The sequence below is a fragment of the Pholcus phalangioides genome, unplaced genomic scaffold (genome assembly GCF_987345545.1).
Source record: "Pholcus phalangioides strain wild (caught in Gottingen) unplaced genomic scaffold, Ppha-v1.0 ptg000014l_1, whole genome shotgun sequence".
Classification (NCBI taxonomy): Eukaryota; Metazoa; Arthropoda; class Arachnida; order Araneae; family Pholcidae; genus Pholcus; species Pholcus phalangioides.
The window spans coordinates 21,472,658-21,489,026 of NW_028301607.1; the positions used below are offsets into that span (position 1 = coordinate 21,472,658).

Sequence of the window (16,369 nt, forward strand, 5' to 3'; positions counted from 1 at the left end):
GAAGCATGAGAAAAATGTTTGGTAAATTTGAGTAATTCATTGACGATCATAATACTAATACGAACTGGGGATTAATCATGGGTAAATGTGATAAATTCACAAAATTTATCAAACTGGTCGGTGACTATGTGTAATCATTGATTTCAACATATTCATCATAACATGTACAATGTAAACCATTTACACTTCTCTCATTAAATCAGCTATTACATTTATACAATATTTGTCTTGGGTGATACATTTTAATGTCAGAATTTTTTATTTATGAGATGAAGTTTTCACCTTTTCACTAGAAATTTTTGGAAACTATCATTTTAATTCAATAAACCCATGTAGGTTTTGTAGACGGTAAAAACCCTGTGCGGACATAGTTTTTCTTACAAACTGTCACCTAAAAAACCAGTCTTTTAGTTATTGTTGATAGATAAAAAAATAAGCATTAGGCAGATAATGATCATTTTACAATGTGTTATGATTTGTTTATAGCCATAATATGAGAATTCAATAGACACGGTAAGCCCTGAAGAAATTGATTCCAAAGGTTAGCATGTCATTTTAAAAAAATTTCTCTATTGTCCACAGCATTATTCCTAGGAAAGGACATTGAAAGAATTTGGAAGGGTCTGCTAAAATACAAAACATTCAAAATATGAGTTCCTCTTTAAAACACTTTTAAAAGAACTAGACTTAATGTATTACATGCTTTCTTGCAGAAACCAATCAGCAAAACAAAGAATAAGATTTTTTGAAAATTTTAAAAAATTAAGTTGTTTTTCAGTGTTAAAATAATATCATATATAAAATAATATTTCAGTCTATAGAAATACTCATAAATTGCTCAACAGTGTTCCTGCGAAAAAAAAAATAAAAACAATATTCTACAGATATGTTAAGCTCATACACCTAACTGGGGTCTATCCAGACTTTTTTGTATGGGTTCCGTTTTTGTGAAAAGGATCATTAATTTTACGAAAAAAAGTAACTTTGTGGGAAGCGAAGTAATCTAATTAATCTATCACAAAAGCAGTTGAAATTCCAAATTTACGGTTTCATTAATTTTTTTATGAGGGGTCTGTTTTTCAGGTCCAGAATTTTTTGAAGGGTCCATTTTTTATATCCGGAATTTTGTGAAGGATCTCGAAAACAGACCTAAATTTTGGCTGGACAAACCCCTTCCTAATTAAGTTTTTTCGGGAATTTCAATTATTTTTTGTTATAAAAAGTAATAAATAGCTTTGCGATTAGTAATTAATAATTAGTTAATTAAAAGTAATTTTCAAAATCTCAATTTAAGTGTGCATGTAAGTTCAAGAGTTGTGCAAATTAAAAAAACGTTGAAAAAAATACTGACCTAGAAGAACAGGATAATGAATAAGAAATTATACCCAATTTTTGTCTGTACTGTGAGCAGTAAGACTACGAATAATTATTCCGAATGCAAAGCTTCTTCCATCACAGCACACATCATCTTCGTATCGAATATGAACATCTTTGACATTTAGCTGGGAAAAATCATCAGATTTATTTAAAACAAATTGGGAAATTCAAAACAAATAAACTAAGCTTCAGCTCTTAATTTTAGGCATTTCTTTCTGGATAGAAATTGATGCATATACGTTAATAAGAATTCTGTAACATCCGCTGAATTCTCAGTTTTCTCATTGAAAAAAAGAGAATAAAACCAAAAATTCATAGACTCACTGGCAGAAAACAGTAAAATTAGAATTACAAAAAATAAAAAAAGTAGAAACAAGGAGTGGGGGGGGGGGGAGAGTCTATGAGAATCTTTCATAATAGAAGTGAAACGTTTACCCCTAGGCTGTGGGAATAGTGTGGAAACACACTCCTACCCATTCACTCTAATCCCATTTTCTTTTCTTCAAAACTGTGTGGGATATATCGCCTATAATACAAAAGGGGCATTTTCTTACACGTCTGAATCTTTTCTCAGCCACCTCGTTGGGCAATTGCTTGTTGTGGCTTTGTATTTGAAGAAAAAGGAACTGTTCCACTTTCTGTGATGGATTTTCTTTCTCTTATGGAATTTCATTAATATATATGTCACTCTATGTCACTCAAGAAGTTTCACTTCAAAAGGCAGAAAAAACTATTGTTACTTTTCTACCATTGATAAGGCTTGATAATTGCATTTCATGCAATTATCAAGCCTTGTCAATGTTTTGAAATAGCCTAAGGCTGGTATTAGATCATAAGTGTTTTATAAAGGTTCTCTTATAAAATTTGAAAAATGCAACCAATAAGCGTTACATTAGATTTAATGTAACTAATTGGTTACATTAGAACAAATTTAACTAATTGGCTTAGTGGCTGTTTGTAAAACATCTTTTATTAAATTTTTATCGCGTAATCCCCTGACCCCAAGTGTAAGTTTGTAGTAATTGTTGGATGGTAACGAAGCTTGCTGTGAACATAACTAGAGATATGAGGTATGGGTGGAGATACGGGGGGGGGGGATGAGGCATTGCCTCCAGCGTGAAAGGTTAAGTTGACTGTAATCCAATGTATATATGCATATATAAAATGGCATCATCATCATCATGCCCCCCAGACTTCCAAATCTATCTCCGCCTATGATGTGAGGACAATATTCTTGGACAACGAGAATATTCTCCTGGATGTAAAAATTGGAGAATAATTGAGAATATTCATTTTTCTTTTAAATAATTTACATTTTTTTACTAATTTTGTTTATATTGTAAAATATAAATCAGTTTTCATTGCCTGAAACATTTACAACAAAACAATTTTTGGTATAATCACCCCGGAATGACAACTTTAGTTCGAGAATATTCTCTTGGTCACAATGAGAGGTTTTAAAAGTTTGGTTATAGAGATTTTAGAGAAACCTTTAGATTAAAACCTTAAAAAATTATTTTAAGAAATAAGTAAGATAAATTTTCAGAAATAAGTTCACAACAAAAGAAATTTAACCAAAGGTGATTGATAAAGGAAGCTATTCTTATTTAATCACCTTTATTCTAAGATACAGAACTGTTGTTTTCTTCAATGCACACACTTAAATTCTGTATCACTCACATTTCTTCAAAAGTTGTGCAATTCAGCCATGTGTTGGTTTAATTTTCTTGCTTTCAAACTTTAATATTATGGTCTTCAAACTTTAATATATTATGGTCTGCAAACTTCAATGTTCCCATCTTCTTGACGGGAAGAGGGACAGGGACAGAGAATATTCTTTCAAAGGACTACTATTATAAATTACTAGAGAATATTCTTATCAAAAATAATTATTCTCAAGTTAATTATTGAGATTATTTATTATAATACGTTATTGCATATATTCTTGATAATACTCTCTGGAAAGATTTTGGTAACAAGTATATTCTCTGGAAGCACTATTAATAACTTCAGAATAATTCTTATTATTTTCTATAAGAATATTTCCCAGTAATTTATGAAAGTAGTCCTTCCAGAGAATATTCTCAAGGATATTGTATGTAACTATATTATAAATGACAGGAGAATATTCTCATCAAGAACTTATAAGAATATTCTTAAGTTATTTATAATAGTATTCCTACCAGAGAATATTCTCCGAAAGATTATTCTCGAGAATTCCACATCTCAAAACATAACATAATTTATTTGTCCCCAGTTAATTACGACAATACTATAACAAATTAGAGTTTACAATTAAATTACATATTTTACAATATTTGAAAGAAAATGCAAAGAGAAAGAAAAAAATGTTTGAATGGACACGGTAGAACAGTTAATTCATAATGTGATGAAGAAAGCTGGGACAGGGAAGAGAGCAGTAGTTAAAAGCTAGTAAAATGCTTTCGACCCTATGACAGCATCTCTATAGGTGACGCACATATATCTTCTTGTTTCTTTTGACTTGGGAGAAAGATAAAAAGAATGAAGTATATCGGCCAAATACGTGTAAAATTTATTTATTAAATTAAAAAATGAATTACGGCCACCAAAAGCTGATATAAGAGAATTTCATGCTACATATTTTTTTTTTCACTTTAAATCAATGACAAGTTTTTAATAACATAGAAGGGGGAAAAAAAGCTAGAGAAAAAATACAAATTAAAATAAATACAATCTATACTCGATGTTAACTATCTATATTGGCGTACGCAAAGGATGAAGACATGCGTATGGCAGATATGCAAATGAATAGATGCACAGCATGATTGCGCAACGTGTAATGCTACCAGAGGGCATTGAACTTCGCTCTCCCTGGCATATGAAAAAGGTACACAGAGGAATTTCACCTGTACTTAATCTGTTGCAAAGGGATGCTTTTCCATCAGGGATGCTGTTACGTCAGCATCAAAGACAATATCATCAGCTGTAAGAGTTTGAGAGGGGAAGAATCATCAGGATGATGGAAGCCAGGTGGTCAGCTCTGTGAGGAGCCCGTCACTTAGGCCGATCTGATTTTACTGTGAGGTGTTGGGACAAGTGGATGAGAGAGAGGTCACATTGTAACGGATTAGGATGGCTTCCTTCTCCATTACTTAGCTTTGTTATATGGGGTATAATCACGTTTAGACTCCAGGGACTGCTCAGCTACTAGAAACTATCCGGAAATTCCACTGGCATACCACCACCAGCCAGAAGTCTGCTTAGTCTTGCGGTTGTTTGGTGGGGTCTTGCGGTCATTTAATGAGGGCAGAATCAGGGTCAGGCAACCGATGTCTCATCTAAATTTATTTCCCATGTACCACTTTGTTTATTATTTTTGTCTGAAGGGTTCTCCTAGAGAAGATATTGCATGGTATTGTTGAATTGTTATTTTGTAGTAACTTATTTGCTTTCAGTGGTTAGCTGCAGACTTCCGTCGAGTAGTTGTTTTCATTTTCTTATTCAATATGTAGAAAATTAAATTGAGCGTTAAATTGTAAATGTAAAATTACCAAACTATCAATGTAATAAAGTAATCAATGTAAAAAAAAATGTTTCTTTTTACTTCTTACAAGAATAACTAAGGATATTTCGAACTGGGCATATAATCCCTAAGGAAGGTTACAGCATGCATGGCGGCCAGGCTCAGGATGGTTTCAGCAGAAAAATATTGGTAGCACAATTTTTGGAGAACCCCTCGGAACAGTAATCTCCGGTTGCCAAACCATAAGTGTAAAGATAAACACTCGAATCGTGTGGAAAGATCCAGAAGGTCTTCATTGATGTCCATATGGTGGCACTGCCAGACTGGTACTACGGTAGAATTTCTAGAAAATTTGATGTGTCTGAAAATGAGGTCGGTCTGTAGAAATGGATTTGGAAAGAGACGTTATCTGTCAAACGCATTTCCACTGCTTGTGAATAAGTATAAATAGCTGTTTCCTGTGAAATAAATCTGTGATGTCTTGCAAATTGCTTCCCCCTCTGCTTGTTTCAAAAACTTGTGAGGAATTACCCAGAACAGTGCTGTTGTAAGGCGCCTTGCTGAAGAACATTTGGTATTGTGGCCCCCATTACGTGTGCTACCAATGACACCCACTCACTGTCGCCTATGTTTATAGTGGTGTCGAGCTTGACGGGATCGGACCACAATAGAATGGAACCAGGTTGTCTCCAGCGACAAATCAAGATTCAATTTGGGCAGTGATGAAAACCATGTACCTATGTGGAGGCCTCATGGCAAACATCTCAATCCTACCTTCACTATACAGCAGCACACCGCTGGCACAGCTAGTGTGATGGTATAGGGTGCCGTTGTATATGACACCCGGTCAGCTCTAATATTCATCCATGGTACAATGACAGCCTAGCGATATGTGACATCCTTCAACCACATGTGTTGCCACTCATGGCAGGGATCCAAGTAAACTTTTTAACAGGACAATGCTCGACCACACACAGTAAGGGTGTCACAAGAATGCCTCCGTCACCAGAGATGCCCCATGTACTCTAATTTACTTGGGTCCCACGACTCAGAGTATTAAAAAAATCTGGGTCCCTTTTGAGTGAAAGTCGGCCCCTCTCGAAAAAATTATCTTGAAAAAAAAAGTATGCTCCCCCATAATTCACTGGTATCTCTATGAACTTTTTCCCAACATGACCCAGGTCTTTGATCACCTGCTTATATGCCTTCCTTGAGACAGAGCGGTGAGCCATGTCTTGGGTAGGAGACAAAGTTATCTGTGAATCAAGTAATTCATTTCTAAAAACATGTCCTATCCAAAGGTTCATTTACTTTTATTGTCTACTAGTAGGAAAAGCTTGCAAAGAAGCCCATTAATGAGAATGTAACATATGGAATATAGCACATATAACAAATCTAAACCAAATATACAGTTGATCCCGCTTCTAACGTTCTCATTTAGAACATTTTTCCACTTAGTACAACTGATTTTCATGGCCCCAACTTTAAGTAATTCTTATTAAGATTTCCCGTTTGAAGTGTTTTCCTGCTTACAATGTTTTTATGAGTTTTTGAAAAGCATTATAAGCAGGATCCGCTGTATTTAAAAGTTAGAGGCACACATTTATATATTTACTAATGGATTGATTTATTAATTCCTTTCTGATTGATTTTCCATTTCTTTAAAAGAATTTAGCTCTTTCAATAATTAATTTCTAATTAAATTGAAAGCAAATGAAATTCTCTCTCTCTCCTCTCTCAGACACATCTCTTGATTTCCTATTCATAGAAATATTTGCGAAGCAATTTCTTGGTAGAATGATTTTATTTGCTCTCTCTGATGGTCCACCACTCTAATCTGTCACCACTTAACTGCCACATATTTTTACACTTGAATATTGGAGTTATGTCAGATTTGTGTTGATGAAACTCAAGTGTGTTTGTGTATGTGTGAACAGCATTTAGCGTGTTTTGTGTTCAGTAGGTGGTACCATCTATCTAGAACCACAACTAGCTATTTTCTCAAACGAAACAAGCACACATTTTGGCACCCAGTGTAATTTAGAAGCAGTTATAAAGGGTGGATTCAGCACCTTCTCTAGTTCAGAGTCTGGGGGGTCACGCACTAGACCCAGCTGCTCTCCCCGCTCCATAGTTGCAGCCATGCATCTATCCTACAAAGTAATAATGCATGGATTTGAAATTTAATGTATACATATTTGCGTTGTAGGTTTGTGTGACTGTCGTGGCAACCAGAGGTTTTTTTCAAAGGAATAGCAAACTCAAAATTAGAAAACGATTGCGGGTTCTTAAACCGGATTTTTACCAAAGGCAAAATCTGGGAGGGAAACGGGGTATGGGATTCCCCCACGAGAATTAAAAATTAAAATATTGGAAAAAATACAGTCTTATACAATGTTTATTTAAAATTCTTTTTGTGTATGTGTTTGCATTAGTGACCCACAATTTCTGTGGAAAAAAATCCTTCTGCCCCCTCAAAATGCTGATTCTGCATACACACAAGTGATTTTTGCAATAAGATGCGGTGACTACCACATAGCAGCTAGATGACAAAACTGGATATTCAAGGTAAAGTTTTTACAGATTCATTTTTGTTGTTTTGTTTTGGTTTTTTTTGAACGATTTCTGAAAATGTTTTACATATTGAACAGGCAATCCTTTATGATTTTTCCAAAAATGTGTATTCCCAATATTGTAAGAAAAAAGCAAATTTACGGCGTATAGACCACTGTCTTTGAGTGCTGGCAGATAGCGGCGAACGTATCGTAATTTCCAATATGTAACCAGAGGGGAGAAAATCCACAGTGGAAGAGAAACTCTGAAATTCTATTTAAAAATTCTGTACACGGCCATATCTTCAACAACATACATGTATATCAATGCAGTACAGTAGGCAAAGTAGTAAAACCACTTTTACAAGGTCGCGTGATTGTGATAAGACTGCAGGGAAAAGATGTGCGAACCAAATTTTTATGCATCCTTTTCCAAAATTTTGGGTATTTGACATGCTATAGCGTGTCAATGGCATCTCTAGTCACGTTAACACCCTTCCTTGGCCTGCCCCAGATTTGTCACCAATCGAGCACATCTGGGATCACTTGGGGCGGCAAGATGAGCAGTCTACGACTGAACTAGAGAGCCGCTTACAGCAACTGTGAAATGAGATGATGCAGGACACCATACAGGACCTGTATGTCTCAATGCCCACCCATATCGAATCGTGTATTCAAGATAGACGTCACCCAACAGGGTACTAGAACCTCTATTCATTCATTTGTAGTCTTTCCTGCACAATACTTTTGAAAATGATCTTCTTTAAACTGCTCCCATAATTTTTAAATGATAGCCTCAGTAGCCTGCTCAAACATCCAGAGATTATTCAAATTTTCTTGAGACAAAATTCTTAGAATGATGGCATATGAATTATATGTTCTAGTTCAGCGGTCTCAACCTCCGGTCCATGACGATGGCATAGGTGGTTCGCAGGCAGATTTGATAATTTGATTGTGAATGAAAAATTATTTGTTTGTTGTGTTGTACCTTCATATTTAGGTTCACCTTACGTCATCATGGAAAATGCTGGAATTTAGAGGATATCATTAATTGTAGGTATCATAAATTGATTGATATCGTAATTGTAGTCAAAAGATGAAATTTACGACAAGTTGGTCAATCACTGTAAAAATGGAGAAGAGGTAGGGAAAAGGCTGTTCAGACATTTAACTGGTCCTTAGTTTCAAAAAAGGTTCAGAAACGCTGTCATAGTTAATATTACAGTCGACGCTCGGTACAATGGCCCCTATCATCCTGTCGAAAATAGACGCTATGTTGGAAGGTTGTTATATCGAAAGGAAAAACATAGGTTATTCGTCATATGAAAGCATTTGGGACGTACCCTACCGGTCATTGTAATGGAATGGTCGCTATAACATGAGGTCGTTATAACAAGTATAGATTGTATTTCCCTATTCTCCGATAGGTTTGCTTGAGCTTCACATATTACCTCCCATTTTCTCAATTCTACTGAATCTGTACAACATCCAAGTTTGATTGCCATCAATCTTTCATGAAAGAAAACTTAAAAAAGGGGATTTTTTTTTGTTTGTGCAAAGAGAGAAAAATATCTCTGACTATTTGCTAAATCGAAGGGTTAAGATAATAACAAAAATTACATGAAAGGCATACATAATAAATTATTCAATTAATACCTGAATATTTTCTGCTATCTTGGCAAAAACAGAAGCACTGTATGTTCTCCAATCAATAAAGGAAGTATAGCTCGAGATATCTTCTTTTGCCTGTGCACCCTGCAACAGAATGAAACAAACCATTAGAATACAAAAAAAATCCATGATGATATAAGAAAAAGAAGCTTGTGCTTGTTAATAGTTTTAATTTCTGCTGGAATTTCAATCAAAATTGCATCATTTTCATTAACTTTCACTGTCTTAAACCAGATCATTTTGATAGAGTTAGATATATTTTGCTACATTTACTAATGATGTTATGTAGTTCAAAAATCATTGTTTGTAAATATCAAGATGAATGTGTCATAAATGTCTTTCCAACTGTTGTTTATTTAATATGCCAACTTACAGATTTGAAAACCTTTTTCTTTAAGAACTAAAATTAAATTTTCTACAGAAAGATATGTGAAAAATAACTTTTATAACCAAAAATATCAATATACCAGCGAAAATACCCTGGGCTGCACAGGTTTTCTCCACATACTGGGAGCATGAGAGAAGTGACAAAGCATCATGAAATGGTAAACATGTAACCATGGTAATACACTGTTGTCCAACATTTTGTTTTTTTTTTTTGCCCCTTTTGGGCATTTGCTCAACTCTGACAAACTTTTAGAGCCGTATATTGTTCAAGTTGGGTCCTGTTTAATACATATGCAAAATTCTACTGAAATAGTCTAAAATTGCAGATTTGTTTCAACTGAAATGGCTCTGATTCATCAAAAGAAAACAAAATGAAATAAAACATGTTCCTGGCAAAAAACAAAGAGGTTCCAGATGAAATCTGAAAAAGTTACAGCACTTCAAAAAATATCCTGATCCTTGAACTTTCGAGACTCTACTGTACGTAAAAAAAACTGAAAGAGTAAAGAAGTCATTTTTATATTACTTTTTATTATCTGATTACATTTATTTTCAGTCTTGTAATGTTAGCTTTACTTACATATATGCCGCCGTCCCCGTCCCCCTGACAGGGCTCTAGCCCTGGGGACCCTGGGATGATTCTCGTCATTTTTATTTTTCCACGCTATAAATTTACCATAGAAGGGCTCATGAAAATTCTGGGCAGAAGACCCATCGAATGTCTTAGCCTAGGGCCCTGCTCCAAGATGTGGGGTGGGGGTCATGCTTGCATACATTGTATATTGTTACATTATTAAGAATAAGATGATGGTATTTCTCCAGTATCTCCAGGAACAGAGATTCTAGAAATATAAAGATTCTAGAGAGAATGGTGTACCTTGTGGAAACAGAAGATGTCAGGATAGAAGAAAATTGAGACAAATACAGCATACATAGGTATCATCACCTACAGCATTTTAATGGCGAACCATATTGATCCTAGATGCATGCTTCCAATTAGAAAAAGTATCCATATAACATGTGAAACGTTATTCAACATTCATGTTTCAAGAGATTATGTAGTTATAAAAATGAAGAAATTAACTTTTTATACAGTGCCTGTGTGCCCAATCAGAAAGTTGTTACCCTGTTTCTCTTGATGCCAACAAAAACTTACATGTTTCTAAGTAAGATATTTAAATTATAAAAACGGAGGAAAGTTGTAAAAAAACATCATTAATTGCAGTTAAGTAAACAGTTTTACTGTTAATATTCATTTAATGCTGTTTTTTTCCAACTTTCCCCAATTTTTAGAATTTGAATATATCAGTGAATGCACTTATATATACAGTGAGACTTGTCTAAGACGGAAACCTGTCTTGAATGGAACAAAGTAATAGTCCAGTGGAGAGTGAATGTCTTTAAGACGGAAACTGTCTAACGCAGAAAAACGGAAGACGTATTTAGTTTATCTTCTGATAGAAAACCTGCTGAAACAGAGGAAATTTTTGGTCAAGTGCAAGTTTCTTTCCTTCGAATGGCAAAGAAATTAAGTCTTACTGATTTCCCTTTTGTTAGGGAACTCTCTTACTTCTCGGAAAAATTACAAATGCTTACTATTTTTTCTGAAGCAGATATATTGAAAGACCCTTTAGAGCATAGTTTCCCAACCTTTTTTGTCTCATCGACCCCCAACGCAATCTAACCCGTAGGATTCTATGTTATACCCGTATCAAGGGCCGTCTTAAGAGCATCACGGGCCCCCGGGCCTAGTAGTTTTTCTGACGCCTTACCAGGCAAATTCTCGAAAATTTCAACCAGGTCTCATTTTTGTGCGGCCCTTTTCCTCTTCAGGCCCCGGGCCATGCCTTAAGACGGCACTGCCCGTATCTTCTACTGTGAAACATTCAATTCCCCCCCCCCGGAGGCGTTAACGCCCATGTTGGGAATCACTGGTTTAGAGCATTTTGTTTATGATGAAGATGACTTGTTGGAAGGTACTCCTGTTCCTTAGAGAAAGGTTGATAATTTCCATTTTAAACTAGTTCGGGTGTGGAATAAGGGGTGGGAGACTGAATTATTATTCACAATTTTAGGGACACCTTGTTTTTTTAGTGATTCAATCAGAGTAGAGATGGCCACACAAGCAACACGTCTTGGATTTAAACACAAAACTGCAGGCGATAAGAAGCTAAAGAAAAGTAAAATTTAAGTGTCACAGAGTTGTAGATCTTTCTTTCACAAATTATATTGCTTGTTGATCTCATTGTGACGATTTTAAAGTGGTATGCAATTTCGTTATTTTTTTATTTCAAACATTAAAAAATTTTCACTTTTGACAAAAGTTCATTCTATTGCTATTCAGGAGGATGTTTTATATTGAATTTTAACAATTAGCAAATTAAATATGCAATTTCAAATGCATATTAATTTGAAACATAAAAAAATTCAAAATAATATGCATCTGTTTAATTCTCGTTGGTTTATAGTAGTAAGGCCAGGTTACACAATAAAAGTTTGACAAAAGATATTTTACAAAACTTGAAAAGAAAACAACCAATGAGCCTGTTGATTCCATTCACTCGGATGTAAGCGATAAGCTTATTGGTTGCATTTGTCAACTTTTGAAAAAGATATTTTATCAAACATTTATAGTGTAATAACGGCTTTAGGGTGATATTATCAAAATTTAAGTTTTGCAAAGTGACAGAAATAAATTACTGCATACAGGGCAATTCAGAAAAGATGGAAAAAACTTTAAGAGATGATAGTACTCACCAATATAAACAATTGTCAAAGAATGCATGATCTAACATGAAATGCAAACAAGCTAGCTTGTTTTGAAATGGCTGCTCCGCAAATTTTAAAATGGCATTCCCCTTGAAATTTATTGGGAGAAAAAGAACACCATGCATGCAAATGTAACCTGTGGAAGAAACCGTACGCAAATCTGCAGCAAAGTGAATGTCTGCTTTTTCAGTATTACCTAAGTGTCCTTTACTCACTGTGACGACAGTCACTTTGATGACAATTGTTTGTATTGGTGAGTACTTTCCCCTCTTGAAGTTTTACCCATCTTTTCTGAATCACCTTGTATACGTATTTTTAAGTGAACCTTTATAAAATGGAAACCTGTCTAAAACTGAAAATAATTTCAGTCCCTTGACGTTCTGTCTTATACAGGTTTCACTGTATATAAAAACGTGTAATTTTTTACACGGATTAGGACATGTTAGCTAGGATCAACGGTTCACTGATAAAATGTCATACATGCTGTTACCTATGCACCCTTTTTTTATACATGAAAAATTCTATGCAAGTGAATTTACCTAGACAGCAACACTGAAGGATCAGATGATGATGGAACAAAGAATGAAGGTAAAAGTGAAGATGTACAGCAGCTGAGAGGTAGTAGAAATTGACAAAAGCCACCTAATTGATCTAAAGTTTTTAAATTGAAGACTGGCTTTCAGCCATGCTTTGAAGTTGGAAAACCACAGAAAACCAACTTCAAAATCTGGTTGAATAAAAGGAACTGACCAAGAACTGAAAAAAAGAAAGAGTTGTTCACCCCCCCCCCTGTCTTACACTTGCTTTCACAAAGAAAGTCAATCGTGAGAGCAGCATCATACGTTCTTGAATAACAGCAGCTATTACGGCTTGATTCTCACACATTACATTGGGGACTTGGTATGTCAATTTTTATGAAAATGTTTGGGTGGAGGAGAAATACTTTCAGACATCTAAAAAAGTCTTGAAGGTTGATAACTAGAGCCTGGAAGTTCAGGCAAAATGCCTTTTTTTTTTTTTTGCCCATTTTTTTTTTTTTTTTTTTTTTTTGTAAAAATGCCTACTTTGAACTTTTCCTGCCATAAATGGTTATTTAACATAGTTTTAAGTTTCACATTGAATTTCAAAGGCAATATGCAAAACTTTGATATTTTGAGCATTGAGAACTATAGAAAATTGCTCTTTTTTAAAATTTTCCAACTCTCAGCGTGAATTATTATAAGCCCCCCTCCCCCAGTCTCATTTAAACACAAATAAGTGATCTGAGAGATAGGAATCTTGGTGGTTGTCCTGCATTAACTTTACTTTTATTGAATGGTGTTAGACCTCAATGATTTTGTTTCACATGAACACATTCCCATGCTAGAAAAGCAGAGGAAAATTAGAAATTTGTTTCTCCATATGCTTCACATAACATGTCTCGCTCAGGCATCGGACTGCATTGTATTGTATATGTATAGCTGACAGATGATTGTCTCAAGAAATCACAGTTGACATCATGGCTGACACAAAGTAGGGGCAGACAAGGCTCTGGGGCCTCATGCTGTTTTGATTTTATCTTTCTGTCATTTACACCACATTTGCACTGCAAACAACCATGGCTATTTATTTTATATATATATTTAGCATTCAATTAAATTTACTAGAGTCGCCCTCAGGGGTGTGCGACAGATGTGGCCACACAGAGTCCTGCATATGTGGTAATATAAAAAAACAAGTTAAATTCTTTTTGCAGAAAAAAAAAACAAAGTATGCTTCAACTATAGAAATAATTTTATTTGAAATAATAATTATTATTATTAATAAATAAACAAGAATTATTCACAACTCGGAAGGAGCTCCGCAGATCATTTTCTGTACTGGTTCTGCATTTGGTAATGGCTGTGGCCCTGGAACTGACATAATCGTTACGGCCCATTGACATTTTACTTTCGGCTTGAAATCAATTTAATTTAACTTGGATAATAATGCAGTTATTATAAACTATAACTAAAACAGTAGACATTTGTAACTAAACTGTGACCTACAAATAAGAGTTCTCACATTGAGGATGAAGTCTCTAACAAAACCAACCTCTCTCTTGTGATGGCTTCATTTTTTATAGGGATGGGAGAAGCTTCGAGAGAAAGAAGATTTAAGAGAAAATTCTATTTCATAGTTCCACATTGGTTGCGCTACTGGACAGGCAAAAAATAACCTTCCACAAGAATCTGGATGTTTCACATGGCACCTTCATATTTCTTCTTTGGCAACAGGCTATTGCTGACTTATAGCCGCTATCAAACGTGCCAAGTTTGTAAATTTTGAGGAGTTTACAACAAAATGTAATATTGCTTATTTACAGGTGAAAAAAACGACGACTATTTACCTATGATCTTCGTAACAATATTTTGTTCATTCCATAAATTATAAATGTTTTTTTTTAGTGAAAATTTTTAGGCATTTTATTGCCTTTTTGCCTGCCTATTTCGACTATTTTTAGTGCCCAAACTTCCAGGCTCTATTGATAACAATGTAAATAAGAAAAATAAGTCTGGTTTAATCTTAGCTTCAAAATGTACAAAAAAAAGTTGAACAAAAAATATTGATAATATAAACTGAAATCATAAGTATAAACAAAGTTTTATACCATGTTATGGTATAGGTCTGTTCTGTACTTTGCAAAAGTGACAACAATACTAGAACAATAACATTATTCATGATTCCAATAAGCAGTGTCAACTCTATTTTGAACTTACTCTATATATATATATATATACTTACTCTCCGCAAGCATTATTCTACTTACTCTCCAAGAAGTTTCATAAGAATGCAGAGTTCTTTGTTTTTTTTCAATGTCTTGGGTCCCATGTTCTTTAGAAAACTGAAAATAAAATATGAGTCATATTATAGCCACAACGATCAAGAAAAGAAATGATGTTATTTCCTATAAGTCCCTAATTCAATATCAACCTATCTAGAAGTGGCATCCAATGCACGAATTCTCAAACTAGACAAGTTACAGCTGTTTAAAGGCTAATATAGTCCCTTCATCAGTGGAAAAAATAAGATGGTTAATCTATCACTTGAATGGGAAATTTTTTCACATAGATTGAGGACCAATGCATGATTGTTTTGGTCCTTCAGATATTGATATCTAAATCAGGAGCAGGGCCGCAATTAGATGCTTGATCAAAGGAGCAAGCATGCATCCCAGCATGCTGAACTCCTCAATGTTTCCTAATGCACGAGAATATGGTGTACACTAGGGTGGGGCAAAAAAAAAATTTACATTTTTTAAGGAGCACAGCGATAAAAAAGTGCTAAATGGTCCCAAAATAACACATGTTTTTTTTAAATATTCTGATAAGTGTAACTGCCTCTGGATTGATGGATTTTTTTATTTTTTCAATAATTTTAATTTTTTTCGATATTTTTTTCCCATAAGTTTGTCAGGGTTTCGACCAATTATGTTACTGTCTACAAAAATAGACAATACGTCACATTGTAGGTGTGAGGGGTAGATGGGTGGGTAGAGTGGAGGAGAGTCCAGGATGACCCTATGCATGCACATGCGACACAAATGCTCTGGCTGCAATAAGGCAAGGTTGCGTTGCATTCATTTGTGCCATTTTCATCATGGATCGTACTCCTTTAAAGTAGAAATATCCGTTATTTTGTGACATTAAATGCAATAGGCCTATGTTACAAACCTACAAAGATCTTATGAAATTCTATGAGTGGAACCATCATAAGATTAAAACATGGTAATGAAACTAATAAAGAGCCCACTTATAAAGACATAGAGGACATTGTCATGGCAAAAATTTAAGAAATATGGTCAAGAGCTTCCATTCCTTCTATCCAACATAAACGAGTGAGCGATGTTGAAGGCATATCATGTATGAAATGGAAAATCTTTTCAAATCACACCCTAAAATACCGAAGCAGCAATTAGAAGAGTTTCATTGTAAATTATTGTTTGACATTTCATCCTGCAAGTCCAAGAACATCAAAGAGTACATTTGCCCCAAATACCAAAAAAATACCTGTCAGAGAGAAATGCTTTCTAATCAAACAGTGAACAACAAAAATCCTACAAATAAATGCTTTATACTTCGATGGACGG

General features: G+C 34.6%; 1 protein-coding gene across 4 annotated transcripts in view; it reads right to left on the minus strand.

Moving 5' to 3' along the window:
• Window positions 1-16,369, minus strand: part of Vps13D (vacuolar protein sorting 13D) — a 561,523-nt gene that overhangs the window by 533,754 nt on the left and 11,400 nt on the right. For all 4 annotated transcript variants that reach the window (XM_089241869.1, XM_089241867.1, XM_089241868.1 and 1 more), the window contains exons 5-7: window positions 15,050-15,124; window positions 9,091-9,189; window positions 1,386-1,502 (exon numbers count right to left, since the gene is read on the minus strand). In XM_089241869.1, the coding sequence (XP_089097995.1) occupies window positions 1,386-1,502; window positions 9,091-9,189; window positions 15,050-15,124 (291 nt within the window). The remainder of the gene's footprint in view (window positions 1-1,385; window positions 1,503-9,090; window positions 9,190-15,049; window positions 15,125-16,369) is intronic.